This window comes from Salminus brasiliensis, chromosome 1 (assembly GCF_030463535.1).
Source record: "Salminus brasiliensis chromosome 1, fSalBra1.hap2, whole genome shotgun sequence".
Lineage (NCBI taxonomy): Eukaryota > Metazoa > Chordata > Actinopteri > Characiformes > Bryconidae > Salminus > Salminus brasiliensis.
The window spans coordinates 63,737,558-63,759,357 of record NC_132878.1 but is presented as its reverse complement, the minus strand read 5'-3'; the positions used below and the strand labels follow the sequence as shown (position 1 = coordinate 63,759,357).

Here is a 21,800-nt window from a genome sequence, read left to right as displayed (position 1 = left end):
TTTATACATCAAAGAACAATGATCCACTATGCATTCTATAGAACTTGCTACATCTCCTCCTGTAAAGGTACCATTGTAGACATACATGTTTTTTTGGACAGCAAAGAGGTGAGTTATGAATTATTTCTGAAATAAGTAGTCTACTTTCAGTTACTCATTGGCTCATGTACCAAGATATTTGCCTGATGATAAGATTCTCGTGCCACTCACTCTCTCGCCCTACGCTATCCTCTGTCTGATAAAAGGCTATTTGATCTCCACCTTAATGCTTAAATGGGGAGATAAGGGATTAGCTGTGATTTAAAACCAAATGGGATGCCAGCAAAGATCACCATAGATACACAGTCCATCCCTTTACAGTCACAAGGCCTTTGGTAATCAATCCAGTAATGGCAGCATTGGGTAGCTGAAGAAAATGTGGAGGGAAAATCAGTCTCTCTCTCTCTGTAGGACTTTCTAATAATCATTAAGACCTCCTCTGGCCACTAATCAAGGGCCGTTAGAGATGCCATGAGTAAGGCTGTTTCACCACTAACAGCATTTTAATGAAGATTAACTGCCAAACAAAGTGGGCACCAGCCAGGAGAGCAGTAATTTAGAACCCACCTTAAACAGCCACTGATCCCTGTACTTTGGCTAGAACTGCCCATACAAAAGCCCAATAAAAAACCTCTCTTAACAAGAATCAGACACATCAGATTTAAGACATTTGGACTGGAATGTTCTGTGTGTAAAGTAGTAAAGTAAGTCTGTTACCAAGTCAGAACTACACCACTACACCACTACAACAACCCTCCAACACACAATGTCCCACTTGCAGGGTACCCACTCCTTTTAGTAAACACATTTCCAGGATTCCCCAGGACAGTTTCCATGACTTACATCCATGACAGGTGTTCTACATGAAGGGACCATAAATGCTGCATAACTGTGGACATAAAAGTATGCAACACAACCCATAACTATCCACTGCTGACTAATCAAATCAGACATACACACACACATACACAAACTGTTCCTCAGGCAAACATCAAGTTCCACTGAAATGTTAGAAGGGAACGTATCTGAGTGCAGGAAGCTGGCAGGTTCTAGCATTCACACTTTTGTTCACATGTGGCACTGCAGTTCAGCAAACTTCAGCAGGTATCAATGGATCAGTGGAAGACTTTCCATTCAGGTTTTCCAGCATGTGAAAGAACTCTGACTTGAAAAGCTGTAGAGTCTCTGAAAAGTTCTGTGTTGAAACATGTCCATACCCTCACAGCAGAAGGTAATAGTATGTTTTAAGCCTTTAAGCAGAACTTTCAAGTTTCTATTTTTTGGCTTTCTATCAGTATAACCTATTATAGCCTACAATCACATAAGTGTTTACTGTGTTTACTGTGAGCATCCATATTTTCCTGACTTCTCAATGCTGAGGTTGCATGAACACGTCAAAGTAGGAAAGAGACTATTCTCAGTTGGACAATTCTGAACCCCCAGTTGTCATGAACACAGCATAAATAAGCCCCTGAATTCACATATGCTGTGGTGTCACGAATGGTTACAGACTCACCTGCACACTGGTAAGCGTGGTGTACTGGTAGGCTTTAATGACCAGGTAGTTGGCCTCAATATCAATCAAGCCCAAGATCATGTACTTCCACCATCGTCTTTTCAAGATTGCCAGCAAGTTCTCTTCTCCTGCAAGTAAAACATAAGCAAATATTTGAGATACCAACACGACTTATTTGTGGTGATGAACGTACAGTACATGTTCAGTTGATTGTACATCCAAACACTCTCAATCTCAAACTAGTCCTAACGGGGGTCCCTAATAAATGCATAAAAAATTTAAACCACCTGAGATGCCTGGAAGACTGGTTTAAAAGCCATTTCCCTAAATAATCATTAATCACGTAACATTCATTGTACATTGGAACTATACAATTAGTTTACAAAAGTTAACATTAATATAACTTAATTATACTTGATTTATTGTATCATAGATTCAGTCTCCTTGAAAATAGTTTGCTGACTATGTGCCTTACACCAGGCCTGATTTCAGTAGCTACTTTAATGCTATGCACTACTAATACATTGTTGCCAGTTATTTGACATATTTCCCTGGAGCAGTTACTTCAAAAACATTGATGTTATGAAACATATTGGCAATGTCCTAATTACATTTTCCCCCAACGCCCCTTCACCTTCCCCCAAACTGGATTGGAGCACCTTAAATGGATGTGATTCCAATTTGTTCCAAAAAGATTTATGATTACATTTATGATTAAATTTTTTCTATTGTATGAGCATTAATCTGCCTCTCTTTTACGGTTCTGCGCACATTGTTTAACACCTAAAACTAGAAAAGCTGAATGGTGTGTTCCACGACAGCTCAGTTTTTAATCAGCCATATTTATAAAGAGTGAAAGATGTGGCAGAAATGTGTTTCCCACATGGTTATGGCAGCAAAAACCACAGTGAATAGACAAACAGCTGGGTAACAGCTGCAAGCTGAGATTTAACCTGTCTGATGGCTTTACTAAACTGGATTGGGGCATCCTTAATAATTATGTTTGCTTGTAATAAAAAGCTTGCTATTAGGAACCATTATTTTCAAAAGATTACAGCACAAATTACAAAGCTTAACCTGAGCATAAATCCAGGATTAAGTACAACCCTGCGGTAGCATGTGAGTGAATATCAACTCAAAATGAACAACACAACAAACTAGTAAACAAATAAAGTTGAATATCTCTCCATGGGCAGCAGAGAGATCTCTGGAGAGGAGACTTTGCAGGATTAGATGTGCTTTCATATATGCCTAGCTAAGAGTTCACACTAATCACTTGACACAGCAAGAGCTATTCTGACATGGACTAAATGCGTACGTTTTTATCTAGTATTATAATTGGCAAAAATCTCTTGTGGAGGGAGGCCCAGAGCCCATCTGGAGAGGAACAGTAATTGGGCACTACAAAGACATCTGCAAAGGCCTTCAGTCCAGCACAGCCTGCATACAGCCATGTGTAGAGGTGAGATGAAATGTAATTAGCTCCTTCTTGCCTCTCAGGCATTTCAGAGTCATGAGGGGAGCTTCAGTTTCCTTCCTTTTTTCGTGCAGAGTGCAGGATGACAGTCTTTACACAATATCAAGAATGCATTCCGGTTTCTTCTACTCCAGTCTACTTAGTGGTGGTGATTGACTCCTTAATGATAGCCAACATTGTGTCTTGTGTGTAATATGGTCTAATCAAATTTGGTTAGAAGGTTAGGTACTGAAGTTAGGATACATAATATAGCATTTGTAAATCATTAATTCAATCTCAGCTCTTAAAATACTTAAAAGAACATCTCTCTCTCTCTCTATATATATATATATATATATAGTTTTGACAAAAAATTGTAACAAGAATAGAAGAAAAAAATATTCTAATTAATATAAAAGGGTTTCCCCCCCCCAAGTTTTGGAGAATTTGGGCACAATGTAAATAACCCACATTCTCATTATGTCAAGTGAAAAATGGCATATTTGAGATATTTACGTGAAAGAAAAAAATATTTAGACATATTACCACATGCAGACCGTTCTTATATAACCTAATACTGATTAGTAATGTATTTATAAAAAGGTATATATATCACTTGGTACCTGGTTGGTTCATGATTAGTTAATAATAAAACAGCAGCTAATAGATGCATTCATGAGGAAATACTACCTTCTACAGCCCTCCTCCATATTCAGATTCAAATCTGTACATTTTCTAACCCAGTGCAGATTAACAGTATGATCAGGCATGCAGTGTGTGCTGAACTGTATTTTGCTATGACTTAGCAAATGTGTCAAAATCAGCCTCACTGCAAACATGCACTGACCACAGGCTGGAAAACCTACGCAAACATTAGTCTATCTCCATCCAACAGGAAAGGCAAATGTTCAATGTTCAACACACACACATACACACACACACACACACGGCTACAGTCAGTTCAGGAACATGACAAAGAGCTGAAGGTGTTTTCCTGGCTTCCAAATTTTTCCCAGATTTCAATACTATCTAGCATCTGTGGGACGTGCTAGAACAACAAGTCCAACCTGTGGATTCTCCACCTCACAACATAAACAACTAATCCATAACTGCTAAAGTCTAGGTGACATGTGAAGGACAACATTTTGGGCAGGTGGTCATGATGCTTTGAAAGGTTGAAGAGCAAAGAGAAAAATTTATTTTTAGATTTAGAAAAATATAATAAAAGATCTCGCCACACTCAATAAACACCCATTTTATAGGTGTGAGATATGAAAGTCTGTAATAATTGAGCTTGAGATATAGCCCTACAACATTTTAAAAGTATCTTTTCTTTATGAATATGAGTATGAAGTGATGCAGGTGCTGATGGATAGATTCTAAGCTTTAATGGTGATGTGGAGAACAGTCAGTGCAAAGTGTCCCATAGGTGTTCAGTTGATCTGGGGAGATCTGGTGACCCCTATGGATGTAGGCTACTATAGTGGTCAAAAAAACAGGCCTGTACCAGTCTCCTGGTGTACATTTTTTACATTTATGATCGTGATCCCCTTTCCCATTATTATACTCCACATACCCAGTTACCTCCCTTTATCCAACACAAAGTTCCCCTTCACAGACCCCCTCCCTACCCCAACATCCAAAGGCTTTACATTTCAATACTTAAATATGGCATGGTAAAAGTGGGGGAAAATACTAAATAAATAAATAATAAATAAATAAATAAATAATAAACAAAAAATGTATTTAATTAAATAAAATATCTGTCACATCTCTGTTAGTATACTATTCAGTGTCAGTTATAGATTTAATGTTATCTGTAGAGGTCAGAATAGGTCCCCAAATAGTTAAGAATGAATGAATATTTAATTTTTTCCAACTTTATGAATTGCATCAGATCACTAAGCCACACAGATGCTTTTTGAGGGTGTTTTGATTTCCAATGTAATAAACTTCTCTTGCGAGCAAGAATGGTTGTAAAGGCAATGATGGTTCTGTGACTTTTACTATCAGATATGCCAAATATGGCAGCTAATGGGTTAGGCTAAAGATCCGTTGATCACTTGGTTTTAACACCACTGACCTCTCAGATGGTGATTTCTCTTTGTGATCAGGGGATTATTCACCGTAGCCCCGCAATAATATCCTTCTATATGTAGTTGTGGACGGACTGTCCTTGCTATCAGTCTGATCACGTCCTGCACAGGCATTTCAATAAGGGTCAGCAAGTGAAATAAGAAGCAGAGCCATTTTGCCCTATTTCAACACAACTATCCATACTATCATGGACAACACAACTTGTTTTGCAGAGATAAATACTATATCTCCTTAGATTTATAGATTTATCTGAGATTTTAATGTCTCTGGCAGTGTCTGACTACTTAAAATGCTACAATGACAGCAGTATACTCAGCAATATTTAAAAATGTGCTATCAGCAGTGAAAGCAGCATAAGCTATACTCAAAAGAGACAAATTAGCAGCTGTATATTAGATTAATTCCAGAGATAACGAACATTATGTTTAAACTGTGTTAAAGTGTTTGCCAAAGGATTATTTCATTCAACCTTGTTTACTATTACTTTATTCTGACCTATATGCTAATTACGCTGTAGAGCTACATGGGAGAGGAGAAAGAACCGCATGTTGTCGAACCCAGCAGTAAGTTCACACAAATGCAGAAGCATCATTGAATCCTTCTGTTTCTATTAAAACACTAGCCAGCTAGTCAGCTGAGCATTCTCTGACTGAAGGACTTTTTCTTAACGTAAACAAGTGAAACAGAAAAGCTTTTGCAAGTGTTCATACTGAACTATAATACCACAGCCTTGTCTTTGAAAACACTCATTATCAACAGGCACACAATGTGTATTTAATCTGGTCTTATAAGCACACGCTGCAGCAATTACACCACCATCCACCTGGGAAAGTAGCTAAAGGAAATTGCTTTGCTAGTAGATACACCCACTGGAGAGAGCATATGAACCTGTCCTAGTCATGACAGAGCGCTAATAAAGCCAGCCCAGGAGCCCTGACTCCAGACACACTCTGCACACACACACACAGACTGCCATAATACAAGTCTCTAGTATAAAAATAGACTTTTTAATTTACTGCAAACGCCTCACATACTTCTTCGTGACTGCATACACTTTGTACTTCGGTTTCTTAAGGCTGGGACTAGTAAATCTTAAGGATCAAATCAGAAATCAGTTTTTAGAGTCAGATTGCATGTAAGACATCTTACATCTGATTAGCCCTATTGGAGCTGGATTTGTTGTACCAGATAAGGAAGGGGGGGGGGGGTAAGCCATGTATTAGTACAGGATAAATAATTTAATTTGTAATTATGTGTAATTTCTCTACTTCTGAGGAAACTCTCATAAAACCTTTTTACTGCAGATTCATCCTGGATTGAAATCCCTCCACAATTAGTTCTGTCAGACTGTAAATACTACATATTCTGCAGATTCATACTGAATGATATACCTCCACAGTCAGAGAATTACTGTCAGACTGCAGAGACTTCACACGCTAGAGATTCATACTGGATATACATCCCTCCGTGATTATCACTATCAGACGGTAAAAGCTGCATATGCAGCAGATTCATACTGGATAAAATTTCTCCACAATTGTTTCTGTCAGACTGTTAAAATAACACTCAAACAAATTCATACTGGAATAAAAGTCCATTCATAATTACTGTCAGACTGTAAAATAATACACTGCAGATTCATACTGGATTAAAATCCCTCTGCGATTATCACTATCAGTTGGTGAAAGCTGCATATGCTGTGGATTCATACTGAATAAAATTCCTTCACAATTAGTTCTGTCAGAATGTTAAAATAACACTCAAACTAATTCATACCGGAATAAAATTCCATTCATAATTACTGTCAGACTGTAAAAGCTACACACATTGGAGATTCATACTGAATTAAAATTCATCCATCCATCTACTTATCTGCTTCTCCCTGTCCGGGTTCCAGAGCCTACCTGAAATCCTGGAATAGGAATTAAAATCTCTCCACAGTTATTACTGTCAGACTGTAAAAACTACAAACACTGCAGATTCATACTGGAATAAAATCAAAGATGTATGAGTGGGTGTGTGGATGGGTGCATACAGATGCAGCAGTTAATGAAGGGATGTATGGTTGGATGAATGGATAAACATATATACATTATCACACTGTTGCTGGATGCTATATACATTTACACATATATGTTCACACACATACACAGTGGAAATACATCAGAGCACAAACATGAAGCACAGAAGAGTGTAGTTAGTAGCTGCTCAAGGCACATCCCTGTCTCTAAGTCATATCTTTAGAGTTTCTATCTTCTATTTCTATTTCACTCCTCATTCATGAGAATATTACAGTCTCAGTTTTTCATGTCATCATCATTCACCCGCAACCTGAGCAGATATGTTACTCTGGAACATATTACAGCGACTGAAGTCGTTGTGATGCCTTCACAAGAAGGGGAAAATAAGTCATGATATTCAAAGAGCCCACTGAGCCTGAAGAATGTAAGTCCACGCTGATGGAATCCACTGCAGTACCCCAACATCCTGTGCAAAGATGGGCCCTTCAAGTGGCTCTTCATGTGCCCACTCATCCTGCCAGCAGAAGCAAAGCCCGCACATCTTCAAAGATTTGCGGATAAACTAGTATATGCGAGAGATAGTGTGGAGAGGTCTTAAAACCAAGAAACTGGCAAAGAGCAAAGAGCCAGAGCGAGAGAAATAGACAGTAGGAAGTAGACTGTTTTTTGAAAGCATCACAAAGAGCGAGAGAAGTAGACAGCAGGAAAAACGACTGTTTTTTGAAAGCATCACACCAATCAATCAGAGAACAGGTCATTTATTTAAATCAATTTTAAAGGCACACTAACAACCACTAACATGCCACCAGCATGTCAGTGTCACTGCAATCTTTTCAGTGTCACTGCAGTCTTTCTAGTAAGATGATAAAAATAATAATAACAAAGCTATATATAGCACAACACCATTGCAACAGTGAAGCATGGGGGTGGTAGTATCAAAATGGGATGCTTTTTCCTTAGTGGGGACTAAGCATTTTGTCCAAATAGAGAGATGGATGGATGGATTATAAGGAGATACTGCAAGACAATCTGCTTTAGTTCGATTAGGGAAGACTTCAAAGTCCAAAGCAACACAGGAGCCATTTGGACCTTAGGACAGAACCTGGCCCCTTTTAATGTGTGTAAACTCTGCAGATGAGTGGATAAAGTAGGAGATAAAAAAGGGCAGAGATAGAAAAAGAAAGAAAGAGAACAGGAGAGGCCCATTTTATCCCCACTAATGACGCAGCACCAGCAGCATTCCGGCTGGAGCGTGTGGAGTAATGATGAGGAGTTTCTTCATCAGTCCGGCTGCCTCGGCCTGAGACACATGGTCATCCTTCACTATCTGAACATTTGGGCCTTTCGCAGGTCTGTGCCAAGGGCACTTTAAAGAGAATCCAACAATCCTGCCTACCTGAACTTTAAAGAGCATTTATCATTTGTAAATGCACTTTCACTCCACGTTGTTCATCTTTCTTGCCAGCTGAGGTAGAATCACTCTCACAGAAACATGGATGAATGGCTTTAAGGACTGCAGACCTTCTAAAACAGCACAAATACTGGGCTAAAAGGTTGGAAAAACTGAGTTAAACTTTAATAAGTGTGAATTAGAAATTGCACAGATCCAACTCAGTCTCACTATTGGTACAATACCATCAGAAAATGCTAGATTAGAACAAATCTAATCGGATTGTCCACTGAATGAGGGTCCTGGCTGAAGTAACTGGGGGAGGAGTCTACCCTTCAAAGGTAGAAGCCAAGCTTGGTGAAGGAGAGGGAACTGCTGGTCCACTGCTGATTTGGTTTAAATGAGTGTAAATGTTAGATGTTCATTATTTGCAATATTCTTCTTAGATTTACTTGTCTAGTAATGTGTGTTATTACAGGAGGGACTTGATTTTTGTGCCACCAAGAATTTCAAACAGGTAAGCAGTCCACCTCTACGTTTCACAACTAGAAGGTGGTGCCACCCCATGTATTAGATTTTTGGCTAGGGAAGTTTAGAGTAGTTTCTTTTGTCCTAGCTAAGGACACTTAAGACAGTAGGGAGGTATAGTTTGTGAAGTGCACACTAAAATGCTTTGGTGCTGTCCACGGTATGGTAATGTCTAATGCAGCAATTGTATTGTATGTTAATGTATGGCTTTTAATAAAATGGCGTTTGTTCATTAAAGCTCTGACCTGTTCCTCACTCCTATTTCTTGCCTTAATTGGCACACACATCAAGTGTTATTGATCCCAAGGTTCATTAGATCCACGTTGAACTCAGAAGATACGCTTGGCTCTAGACCTAAAATGGGCTTGTAACAATAACAAGAATGACTGCCTTAAGTTTGCACTATATTTCTTTTGTTTGGACATTTTCAGTGGAATGAATCTAAACGTCTTGATTCTATGAGCATGTCTGGCAATTTTATGGTTTGCTTGGAGTTAACTATGTGGAACAAATGGAGAATTTATGTTCTACAACCTCTGGCCAGTCATGACTTTAACACTACTGTTGTTTGTAATCATTCTTTATCTGGTAAATCTCAAAGCACAAAGGTAAACAGCAGTCCGGCGAGGCACTTGTCCTCTTGATGAAAATTCACACAGTTACAATGTTTTCAGTTTTGCTGTGTGCTTGCAATTTTGACATATTTTTAGCTATGTATTTCTACCTGTAGGGTAGTAGAATGTATATTACTTTTAGCAGGCTGGGTAAATGAAGTGCATGCTAATGTGTTATTTTCTACCCAAATGCTGGGTTCAGGCTATTGAGTCATTTGGTTGGGTAATTTCCAGAGTGCTGGGAAGTGGTCACGTAGCCCAGCTGACCATGCCACAGTGATGGGTTGACCCAGACCCAGGCATTTGTTTTGTGTGTAATATTGCAGTTGGCTAACATTAGTCCACTGGCTGGTTATCAAACCTTTTTGGTTAGGTCAGCTAGACTTTCTGCAACTGTTTCTCTTAATGTTTGGTATTTTACTGCTGGTAAGGTACTGTTGGGTTTTCTTGTGTGTATTCATATAACAAAGGGTTATGTTTGCCCTCGCTTTACATGTTGTGACAAACATACTACACAATCTGCATCTAAGAAGAAGTACTAAGTATTAATATGTATTAAGTAACTTTATTTAATCACAGTGTCATTACTGAGAAGTTTGTCTCATATTCATCAGTATCACTATCAGTAAAAATAGAAAAGCTGGTATTGTGTAGAGCTGATTAATCATTTTATAGTAATATCAGTTTCTGTGATAAACCTTCAGTGACAAAACGACTGAAATTGTGTTACACGTAGCATCAGAGCGACATATGTAGACTAAAAGAATAGCACTGGAAGCCTAATGATCTCTTCCCTGTGCCAGGCTTGAGCTGTGTTTACTTGCATGGCAAACAACCATTGATCAGACTGTCTGTCTTGGTTGTTACTGATGAACATTCTTTCTCATACAGCATCCATTTGCCGAAGATCAGCTCAGTCCAAGGCAGGCAAATATTGAATTATGCTGAAATTAAGGTCACCACATCACCACTGTTCATGCTCAAGACTCCCATTTGTGTTGGTAGGATTCTTGATATACCATGGTAGTGTTAATGCTGTAAAAACTATAAGATTTGCACTGACAAAGCTGACCTGAAGCTGCGTAATCATCATGGACATACTGGGGCTGTGCGCTAGCTCGGTCCTAAGGCCCAACACATTCTTCTTCACAAAAGAGAAATGATCATTTCCAGGAGACATGCATAAAGATTCTTGTACACTTATGTACATCAGCATAAAAGCAGCTGAAAGCTGCTTTGTATTTGAGGGAGTACATTTGTACTGTAGCGAATTATACCTCATTTACATTTAAATGTATGACATTTGCCAGGTGCTCCTTTTTTGGAGCTACACTCTAAGCAAAAAAGGTTCTATGTAGTATTGACAAGTGTTCTTTGACAGTGGTGGAATGGTGGAACCATTGAATTGAATTGAATGGTGGAACCATTTCTGGTTCCCAAAAAAAATGTATAAAAAAATCTACAGGTTGTATTCCTTGTATTTGAAGCTATTTGAGCTCTGGAATGGTACTTTAACTTGTCATTAATTTTTCATTAGGACCATTCATTTTCAGTTTTACTGATTTCAAGAAACTTTTACTGGTGATCTACTTATTCCTTTGGTCCACTCAATCGTAACTTGTTTGGCATGAACTACAGATACACTTAAAGCAACATGGAGTGTCAATCTCACATATAGATTTAAATACTGACTAGAGACATCTTGCATGACACCACAATAACCATAATGTGATGTAAAGGCAAATTTTTTTTATTAATTTCTTTCTTCCGCTTTGCATCATTCCTCACATCAATAGGAGAATACAGTGTTAAAAGTTACAATTTAAGTGAAGTTCTACTAAGGAGAAAGACAGTAAGCCCAGCACAGATACCATTTTGCCCTAACAACAACAACAAAAATGTAGTAACTGCTAAACTGTAGCACAACCAAAATGAAATTTTATTCCTCCCTCAAGCTGTTGGAGAGCTGTCCATGTGGACCAGCTCATGCAGGAGCAATCCACAGGGAGAACGGCTCCTGAATCTGCTTTTGAGAGCTATAATCAGCCAAAGCCCAGCCATGCTCACCTAGGTGGCATCAGTCAAAATAAAGCAGCAACACTCAAGAGAGCACGAGACACTCTGGATAAAAGCATCAGTCAGATTAATAAATAATAAGACGATTACCCCGGCTACACACATACTCTTCTTCTGCAGCAATTACAGCAGGCCGTGCAGGGATAACACAGACACTCAGGGGGATTCAGGCCTTTCCAAGAGACCATTAGACATGTTCACAAACCTCCCACAACACCAATGCTACTGATTTTCTGAAGCCTGAGATGCTCAAAGCACATATAGTCGTATTTTAAAGCACTCTGGAGTGGGATAAAAAAAAAACAGTTTTTTTTTCTACCATAAATAATACGAAAATCATATGCAGGAGCACTATCTACAATATCTTTTTGTAGCCGCTGACAGCTCATCACATTCAATCAATGCCACAATGAGTAGCTGTCCATAGGCTGGTGATATAACCACAACCTAATTCATGAAGATACTTTATTATTAATATATATAATATATTAAGAGATGTTGCATTAAAATTGCTTGTGCACATTGTGCGCGTGATTAAGCATGACCATAAGGTGGACATATCACTGATTATCTCTCTGCATGGAAACAATATACAGGGTAATATCGGTAGTCTTGATCCCAACATATTCATCCAGTGTCTGTCTAAGGTAAGACACTGTCTCTAAATGCCTCGCTTGATCTAAAAGTCCTTATAATCATCATTTTACAAAAATACATGTCAAAATTACTGCCATTGCTACAACATTTATTTCTTGACAATGCTACCTGTACAAATGCCAGATGTTCTTACAATAAAAGCAAATAAATGAAAAATAGTAGTAAAAACTTTTTGATGTTTTGTGAGCTAGTTTAGCTAGCGAATTCCGGATGTCTCCAAAATGCCCCTAGCCAAAGCATGGATTTGGCCTAATATTATTTACCAAACCTGGTAAACCTGGTCTCCTTAAATTGAGGTTTGGAAGTGGTTAAACAAATACACAGTCATTTGTAAAAATCAATACTTATTGTTGTTAATGTTATTTGTATTCATTGTTTACTGAAAAAAAAAATATTTCCAGGTGTCTAAGCTTTGCACAGTACTATATTTTTATCACATCACATAATTTCTAGGGATATACAAGCAGAATTATCCAAGACTAAACTGGATGACATTTGTTGTAAACATAATTTATCGTTGTAATTGTAGCTGAATTGTGTAATTCTGTGATGTAAATAACACTAGCCACTTACATGCAGAATGATCTATAGGAACCAATGCCTACACACCTCCTATAGTGGCTGAGATTCTGGATCCTCCACACATTTCCTAACACAGTCCCACAAACTGGAATTACAAACTGGTTTAAATGATGTCTGAATTTGGGATTGTGGAACGTTTTATTTGTTTTACAGTGAACAAACAAATTCATGAATACCTGAAATGTAATTAAATGTGCTCGATTTACAAAGAGATAATTGAAATTGAGTGAAAGTGAAATTGAGGCATATATTGCATGTATCACATTTATTTAGGGTCATGTTAAAAATGCTCTGCCACTGTATACCTGTGGAGGCCCTCGGACCCTGCTTTGGAAACCACTTAATGTACTTAATGTAAAGTGCGCCACTTTGCTCTGTCTTGCTCTATTCTGCTGGAACATCAGTCATTTTTGTAGTTTTTAGCTTTAGGGTTTGGAGCAGCATTTTTCATTAAGACCAAGATTATGATGAACACAGAACAAATACAGTACATATGAAGCTATCAACAGTTCCTACAGTCCATATGAAGCTCTCAACAGTTCCTACAGTACATATGAAGCTATCAACAGTTCCTACAGTCCATATGAAGCAATCAACAGTTCCTGCAGTACATATGAAGCTATCAACAGTTCCTGCAGTACATAGGAAGCAATGCAAAAGACAAAGATGTTGGCCTTTCAATGCCCCTGCAGTTGCTGACACAAAATATCTCAGGACATAATAAAGAGCACTGGCTTGCAACAGGTTTACTGAACCACCACCAAATCAGAGAGAAGGAAACCACATCTCAGCATCTCTGTCTCACACACAGACAGAATTGGGAGGAAAAAAGCATAAAAAATTTCCGGAATCAGTTCCCCAGGAAGCAGATGACTGCCAAAAGTCTAATGAAATCACTCCTGAGCAAGATCACACTCGCTCTCCCAACCTGGCACATGAACTGCATCACATGGCAGCTTGTACTTCTACCTAATATGGCCCTGCATGTGCTGAAAATACCACACGCTCTTACTAGATCATTGCATCATGCTTCTTCGGTGCTTCAGCTAGTTAATACTTCAACCACAAACATACAGGCTTTCATACTTATTTCAGATGCCTGAGTAATAAGGAGTCACAAAATAATGATTTTTGTGCTCATTTCACAAACAAATGACACCCCACACACAACTGATAAATGAATAATGTAGTGCAAATACTGCTTAAATTGCTCTACCATTGCCACAGTGATCGCACAGGTAGATTTAATCCTGGATTTAATAAGCACTGATATTTGCAATATCTAAGTGGTTACCGGTTGCAAAGTCTTTCAAGCCTCTCCACATTCCACAGGAAACAAATCTTGACAGAAAAAAATAAATTCCAGAGCAATGCCAGATTAGGTAACTGACAACAAACCCTGTGGGAGAGCAACATTAACTGGATGAACATCCTCCGCTGAGATGTAGCGTTTAAAAGTTTTTAATATTACACTGGCAGTCTAATCAAACAACTCAGATGTTCATGTCATAGATTAGAGCTGGGCAATATGACAATATTTTATCGTATCGTGATCAATTTCTTTATCATGGTACACAATATGCTTTTATGAGTGTATTATAGATATCGTCAGTGCTTAAAGAGCACTGATTATCTACACATTTCATTACAAAGAGTGTAATCAGTCCTATTTAATTCAATAGAGTGAAGCATATTTTGAGTAAAAATTACAGTACTCAGTATGGGAGAGTATATGGATATCAGTTTTTAAAGATTTTACGCTGCTGGTGCATTTTGTGTACATGACCAAATATTGCGCTAAATATCGTATATCTTAAAAATGTCTTTAAATATCGTGATATAAATTGATCACCCAGCTCTATCATACACTGATGTTTAGCAGCAGCACTGGATGAGTTTGAAGGACTTTCTGGTGAAGAAACACAAAAAAAAATTAATCTGCGCCAGACAAAATACCACACCACTCATCAAGCGATAGAGAGGGTTGAGAAGTTCAGGTGAAGAATCAGAAGGTCCCTTAATTTTTATGAGCTCTTTGAAATCTTGCCACACGCCTGCACTTAGATAGAGAAAACACAAAGTGTTGGTTTGATGTGTGACAATAATACAAATGTTGCGACGACCACAGGAAGCACTGTTGAGCTCCATTGTGTAAGAGGAGGTCAAAATGACTGCATAAGCAGCAAAACACTTATATGCCCCACCAAGAAAATAAAGATTTTCTGGCCATGAATGCAATACACAGATCCTAGTGGGGCTGCTGATACCAGATTAATCTGTCATCTTATGAACAACAATGGTCATCTGTTATTTGTACCCTCTGGGAGGGAACATCACGCTGCAATTCAAGCATAGGTCATTTTGCGAGCAAAGGCCTGATTAAAACAAACTAGACCAAGATAAATGAAACCTTGCATAGCATTATCAACAAGCAGGACAGACAACCTCCTGGGAAAGAAGTCAGTAAGCAATAGGGAAATTAGCAGTACCAATTAGTGTCTAAAGCTAATGCGCTGAAGCTGAGGGAAAAATCTGCTGTAGACCTTCTAGACATAGTTCGATGCTGTAGATACAACTAGAGAACAACAGGCAGCATCTGATTTAGGCTGTTGAACCAACCACAGCTCCATGAGATGTGTCTAAATGTCAGAGCCGGCTCAAGGCATACTCGAATTACACGTCACTTAGGGCCCCAATGCTTCCAGCGGGCCCCCAAAAGCACCAAGATATTACAACAAAAAATACACATTTAAAAAATATCATATAATAAACCAAAATGGTGTTACACAGGTAAATTTACATTAATTTACTTTCATAGTTGGCACACCAACACTAGGTTAATCAATTTCTGTTGGGTCCTCTTGGGTAGTCGATAAAGGCCCAGACGATTCAGCCTATTGCACAATATCTCTCTCCCTATGAAATGATGAAGCATCGGATGCTGAGGTGGTGGTATGGGGGGCCAGAAATAAAAATCTACTTAGGGCCTCATGAAGGCTTGGGCCAGCCCTCCTAAATGTCACAGCTAGCCAAGTTGGGATGCAAAATAAAGTATTATTCTAAAAGCAGGTAGTATCCTTAGTCTTCTTTAAATCAGTGCTTAAAAGCAAGTTCATCATGTGCATAGACAGAGCTTAGTACAAACTGGAGGACTGATGTTTCACCCTGCTGATTCAGTGCCACAGAGCAGTGTTGTCTTCCTCATTGCTGGGTTGCAGTGTGGGGATGAGGCTGGAGCAGAAGTTTGTGTGTTTCTTCACTATAGCATTGCTAAATCAAGCACATTTTAGATCAACTGTCCAGTCTAGATCATGTTTTACAATTCTATGAAGTAATGATAGCCTTCTAATATAATTTACCAATCCCAGAGCTCCCTCCATAATAGTAGTCCAGTGTAAATTGGGGGAATATTTGGCCAATGGGAGATACAGCTAAATGCTAAAATGAAGATTAACTGTCTCTAGTTCTACCACCAACCCTGTCCTTTGTGAAATTGTGAAAGTAATAGAGAAATAATAGAGCATTATTCAGGGAGGAAACACTAGTAGCAGCCAAGCAAGTAGTCAGTCCATTTGAAGGGGTAACAATCTAGGCAAACCAAAGATATTAACCCAAGCTAAAGAAGACAAATTGCTGCTCTCCCAGTCTGTGGAGGATGATGTAGAAGCTCCAACTGCACGGATTGTCTTCAATGTTTCAGCCATGTAACTTCTCTGCTGCTGTCTCTTCACTGGCTTCCTGTAGCTGCCCATCAGATTCAAAACCCTGACGCTGGCCTACAAAGCCAGGAAAGGACTAGCCCCTCCGTTCTTATTAGCAATGGTCAAAACCCGATCCGTATTGAGAGCCCTTCAAGCTTCAAGCATGCCTTAGAGAGACAAGCATAGAGGTATCTAAGCTTAGAGGTATCTTTTGTATTCTAGCCTTTACAAACTAGCTCTGGATAAGGCCACCTCTGGAGGACTGAGGACTGGTTAGGAGGACTGAAGCAGAACTCAAGGCATCCGCTACTGCGACAAGTTCTAAAACCACTAACAGCTCCTGTGCAATGCTCGCACCAAATGTCCACACGTTTCCTCGCTGCAACTGTTTTTAGCTTCTCTGTGATTTTAGCAGTTAACGCCATTCGCTTGTTTCTGTTGGACGAAGTCCACTTGGCAGGCCGCAGCACGGCGCTGACAGATTGGGAAGGAGAGCACTGGCACCACAGTCCATTTGGTTTGATTCCTCAAACAATAGGGGAGAGAACCATATGCTGGTCAGTTATTGTTCTGCTGGAAAGTAGCTGCTTTTGCCCTACTTGCCTTCCCTCACACTGCTCAGGAGCAGATGGCAACAGGAGACACCACCCCATGTCTGTCACGCTAAACTTAGATTAGCAGGACATAGAGGACCTGTCCCCCCACCAGGAAAGCACATAGTGTGTCGTGTTGAAGCTCTGAAAGGAACACAATTGCATTACAGACAGACCATCTATCCAGCAGAGGAAGGGGACAGCACAATCAAATGTGGACACGGAATTTTATATCATTAAACAGGTTCAAGTACAAAGTGCTTTTGGTCATCTCGTATTCCCATAGCAATCTCATCTGTGGCCTTTCACAGCAACTGGACAGATCATTTGTGAAATGAAGTGTATGGGTATTTTATTTGAATCACTGCCTTGTTGGTTATAGATCTACAGCTATGTTGCTATGTTAGAGCCACACTGGTGCACTGGAAGGGCACTAATCAGAAGAAGAATCCAAGCAAGTCAGCCAGGATTAATTTGTGGGAAAACCAAAAATATCAACCCAAGCTAGTGATGTCAGCTAGAACATACTAAGGTGAATTGCTGCTTTTCCAGTCTATGGGTTCCTGAAACTCCCAACAGTTTCTGGGCTGTGCAAGAGTAATCTAAATCTTTAACCTGTATAAGTGCAAAAACCGTCAGTCGAACTGACACATAGCACCATTTTGAAGCATTTAAAAAGCTCACAGTGAGAGCCAGCCAAGCTAACAATACAAGAGAGCAGGGCACAAAAAAATGTGGGTTAAAATGTGACATTTTTGTTCGGTTACATGAGTCAGCATGCTTTTGCTCACCTTCTTATAGTGTCAAAGCAATGTCAACAGCGAATTTTAAATATATCATAAAAGTACATTTTTGCGCCCTAAGACTGTTTGATCTGTTTGATCACTGAGTTATGTTATTTTAAGCACTTTCTAGGTGGCTGTAAAAGAGCACCACAGGTTAAAATCCAGGTTCCACACAGCAGGGTCAGGTGTCACACAAGAATCTTTAGAATGTCAACTTTACAAGAGAAGGAACATACTTTCATTGGAAGTCAAAGTAAAAATATGGTATTCCAAGTTTTGGACCATTGCTATTGGTGCATTTCTAATACATTTTTGATACGATGAATAGAACCATGGCCAGACTTAAAAGGGCAAAAACTATTTTGTATTTAGTATATATTTAGATATTTTTCCCACAGAAAAAAAATATTGGTATTTTTACATATACTATGTGGTCAAAAAAGCTTTTGTATTTAATCTGATGCATACATTTTCATATTTAGGCTGGAAAGCTTGTTTGGTTTTTGATGTCATGGTGTGCTAGGCCAGACACAGAGGGATAAACACTCGCAGAGATGGAGTCAAAGCAAGCAGATTTATTAACACAATCGGATAAACAAAAGGGGGCAAGTGAGGCAAAAAAGCCATGAACAGCAGTGATCAACAAAAACATGAACGTGGCAAACAAGAGGGCGAACCAAAATGAACCTGGGACTGTGGGTTGAGCTGGGGGACCAGCTACTGAACAAAAACGGCTAGGCCGACCAAACCTGGAACCGTACCGAGCTGCCGTGAGCGTAGGTCGCCTAGCTAAGACGTGGGTTGCCAGTAACTCCTGGCCGTGAGTGAGCCTTGCCTCGCTGATGACTAGATTGGCAGGGTGACCTGCTCCTAAACGTGAACACTGAGCAGAAGCTGGCCTCAACACACTTCTACAGTACGGGCAACCTCTCGTGAAACCTCGAGGTCCCAGACGATACAATTCTTGGCACCGAATAGCAGTGTCAAGGCTTCTTAAATACCCCCCAATCCCAGGTCAAACATGTGAACCAAATGAACATGACTCATGAACCGATACCAAACACATGGATATAAACAAGGCGGAAGTCCTTATTTGGGCCTGTGGGCGGTGGCTCGGAATCACCCTGGGAAGGGTGCGATACCGAGGGGCTGACACTTGACAACAATGTTTTTAATTAATTAACCCTGCCTATGGAGCAAGCTGTAACATTTTCACTCACAATGCTTTTGGCTGAATTGTTTATGAATTCTTAGCAGACCTGTGTGGACCACACAGTAAACTACAGCAAACCAAAATGTGTTAGTTTGTACTCCACTCTCCCCTACAGTAGCAATATCAAACAAGCGACACCATAGCACTTATTCAAAAAGAAAAAAAACATGAGCAAGAGAGAGAAAAAATGCTATAGGCGATCATACAATGCCAATAAAATTATTACTGAGTATCAATGTAACTCCAGATGTGCTATACCAAGCAGCCTGACTCCGAACAGTGTGCACTGGAAGTGTTTTTGGAGTAAGTCCAACGCAATAAAGGACATAAAGTTTAGCAAAAGAAAAAAAGATTACAAACATTGGCGTGCCTTACCTAAGACACTTTCCTGCAGACTTGTCAAGCGACTAAAAGCTTTCATAGCTTTAATTAAAAGCCGTACATTGTGGATCTAACTTCTCTTCTGATCAGTGGAGCACAGTGCTTCTTAATTGCCGTAATGTAAGTCAGCTTTAATAACGGCAGACGGGCCAGAATCAGCCGTAGCCATTATGCCAGTGTAATTAATAACTGGCCGGCCACATTAATATGAGCACTCACGTCTCGTCTCTTCCGGCGATAAGTGATGCACTTGTGAGAGAGCGCGTCTTGGAGCAGAGCCAGCGTGCCCTTCTCCAGTTCTTTCTCTTTTCTGCTGACCCCAATTTTGCAGCCCCGCAGTTTAAATCGGATTTGAGACGGGCCGAAAGGGTCACCCAGGTCTGTGAGGCGTGAAGAGTGTGTGTGGGGGGGGGGGGGGACAAGTGAGGGGACTGCATTGACTGTAGAAGTTTGTGTGTGTCGAGTTCCAGTCAATGTTGTACTGCCTGATCCGAATGCATTAGAAGCTTGCGCCGAGACCTCGGCTCCAGGGCTGGGAGAGTGGACGGACAGCCGCTTGTGCTGTGGATACGCACACTGCCCAGCTTTTGTAATGTGTGGCTGTGCTTACTGAAGCACCAAACAACATTCCTCCATCACTGGGGAAAAACAAAAGGCGCAAAAAAGCAATTTGGCAGCATCCGCTCGGACACGCGGCCTTGATGGCTCTCGCCTGCTTTAAAATAATGAGTGCGTTCTGCATGGCCGCTCTGAAGCTTCACAGGCTACAAAACCATGCTTTAGTCTAATTAAAATTACAGTAGGTCAGGCATCTATAATAATGGCAAACAAAAAGGAGAAAATATAAACAAACTACAATTTCTGATTACAGAAATGAATGAGGGAAATAGTATGAATTCGTGAGCGTTTTGACATCAGTTCTTCAATTCATATCATCCAAAATCCATTTAGGAAATCCAAAATCCACAAATCCATCAATTTAGGGAGGAAGAACAATCCTAAAGCCTGAAACTACTAATCCTCCCAATCTAACCTTTTTTTAAAGCCATCTCTACCTTCTGTGTTTTGCACACATCACCACTCCATCTCCTCTTTTTAACTGAGCTGTTTTTCTCTGTCCTATCTCTACATATGACAGGGAGGCTCTGGCCCTCTAGCTGCCCAAAAGTTCCGATTTTTCTCACAGTCTCCTCCCACATTATCACATCCTGATAGCACAGTCCAAACTCCTTATGTGCCTGTGAATCAGCAGGTCATTCCAGCTCTCAGAGTCATATTTTGAAATGAAAAAATGTCTCTACGAAAAAAGAAAAATCCTTGAACTCTTGTCTACTGCCACTGTATTGTCTTCTTCAAAACTGTGAATTATTCATTAACTCCTAATTAACACAGTACTGAATATATCAAAGCATCTCCATAACCTACTTTGGCAGCACAATGTTTTTTTTTGTGAAATCTGATTTGCCGCTCAAAAAATAGTACGCCATCTCTAAAACAACTATCCTCCCATGATATTTTAGGTACATCATAACGGAACCTGCCAGGCAAAGAAAATGATTATTTATGTTCACACAAGAGTGGAGAGAGTGTTACATGAATTGCATCAGGGGCATGCGCTCTGTATCAAGTCTTTATAAAAAACACTGCGCCATGTTTAAAAATATACTTTTTTTGATCTGTGAGAGCATATTGGATTCCCTTGATGTGCTAAAAATGCGACAAGATCCTGTCTGGTAAGGTAAGTTGGGTACATAGGTTCAGATAATGGTTAACATATACACACCACTGTTCACAATTGATTTGATATATTATAATATATGTAATAACTACATATTGAAGTTATATGCGTTATCGCAAGGAGTCTGTTGTTTCGTCACCTGTTTCAGTTCCCTCTCTTCAGACTAATGAGGATTTAAACGACCAAACTACAGAATAGCTTCTTTCCTCATATCATCACACTCAAATCATTACAGTATGCATGTATTTTTTTATTATATTATATTATGTATCTTATTTAGTAGCTACTATGTGATCAAAACACACTCCCTTTAAGCAATTATTTGCTGAAAACAATATGAATATGTTCACATTGTGTGTGTGGGGGAGGTTAACCTTGTACATATGAACTAGAGCTGGGCGATATGGTAAAAA

General features: G+C 39.5%; 1 protein-coding gene across 1 annotated transcript in view; it reads right to left on the bottom strand.

The window, feature by feature from the left end:
• The window catches only part of slc35f1 (solute carrier family 35 member F1), a 106,536-nt gene that overhangs the window by 33,586 nt on the left and 51,150 nt on the right, over window positions 1–21,800 (bottom strand). Inside the window, exon 3 of the mRNA XM_072656580.1 lies at window positions 1,556–1,683. Within this exon, the coding sequence (XP_072512681.1) occupies window positions 1,556–1,683 (128 nt within the window). The remainder of the gene's footprint in view (window positions 1–1,555; window positions 1,684–21,800) is intronic.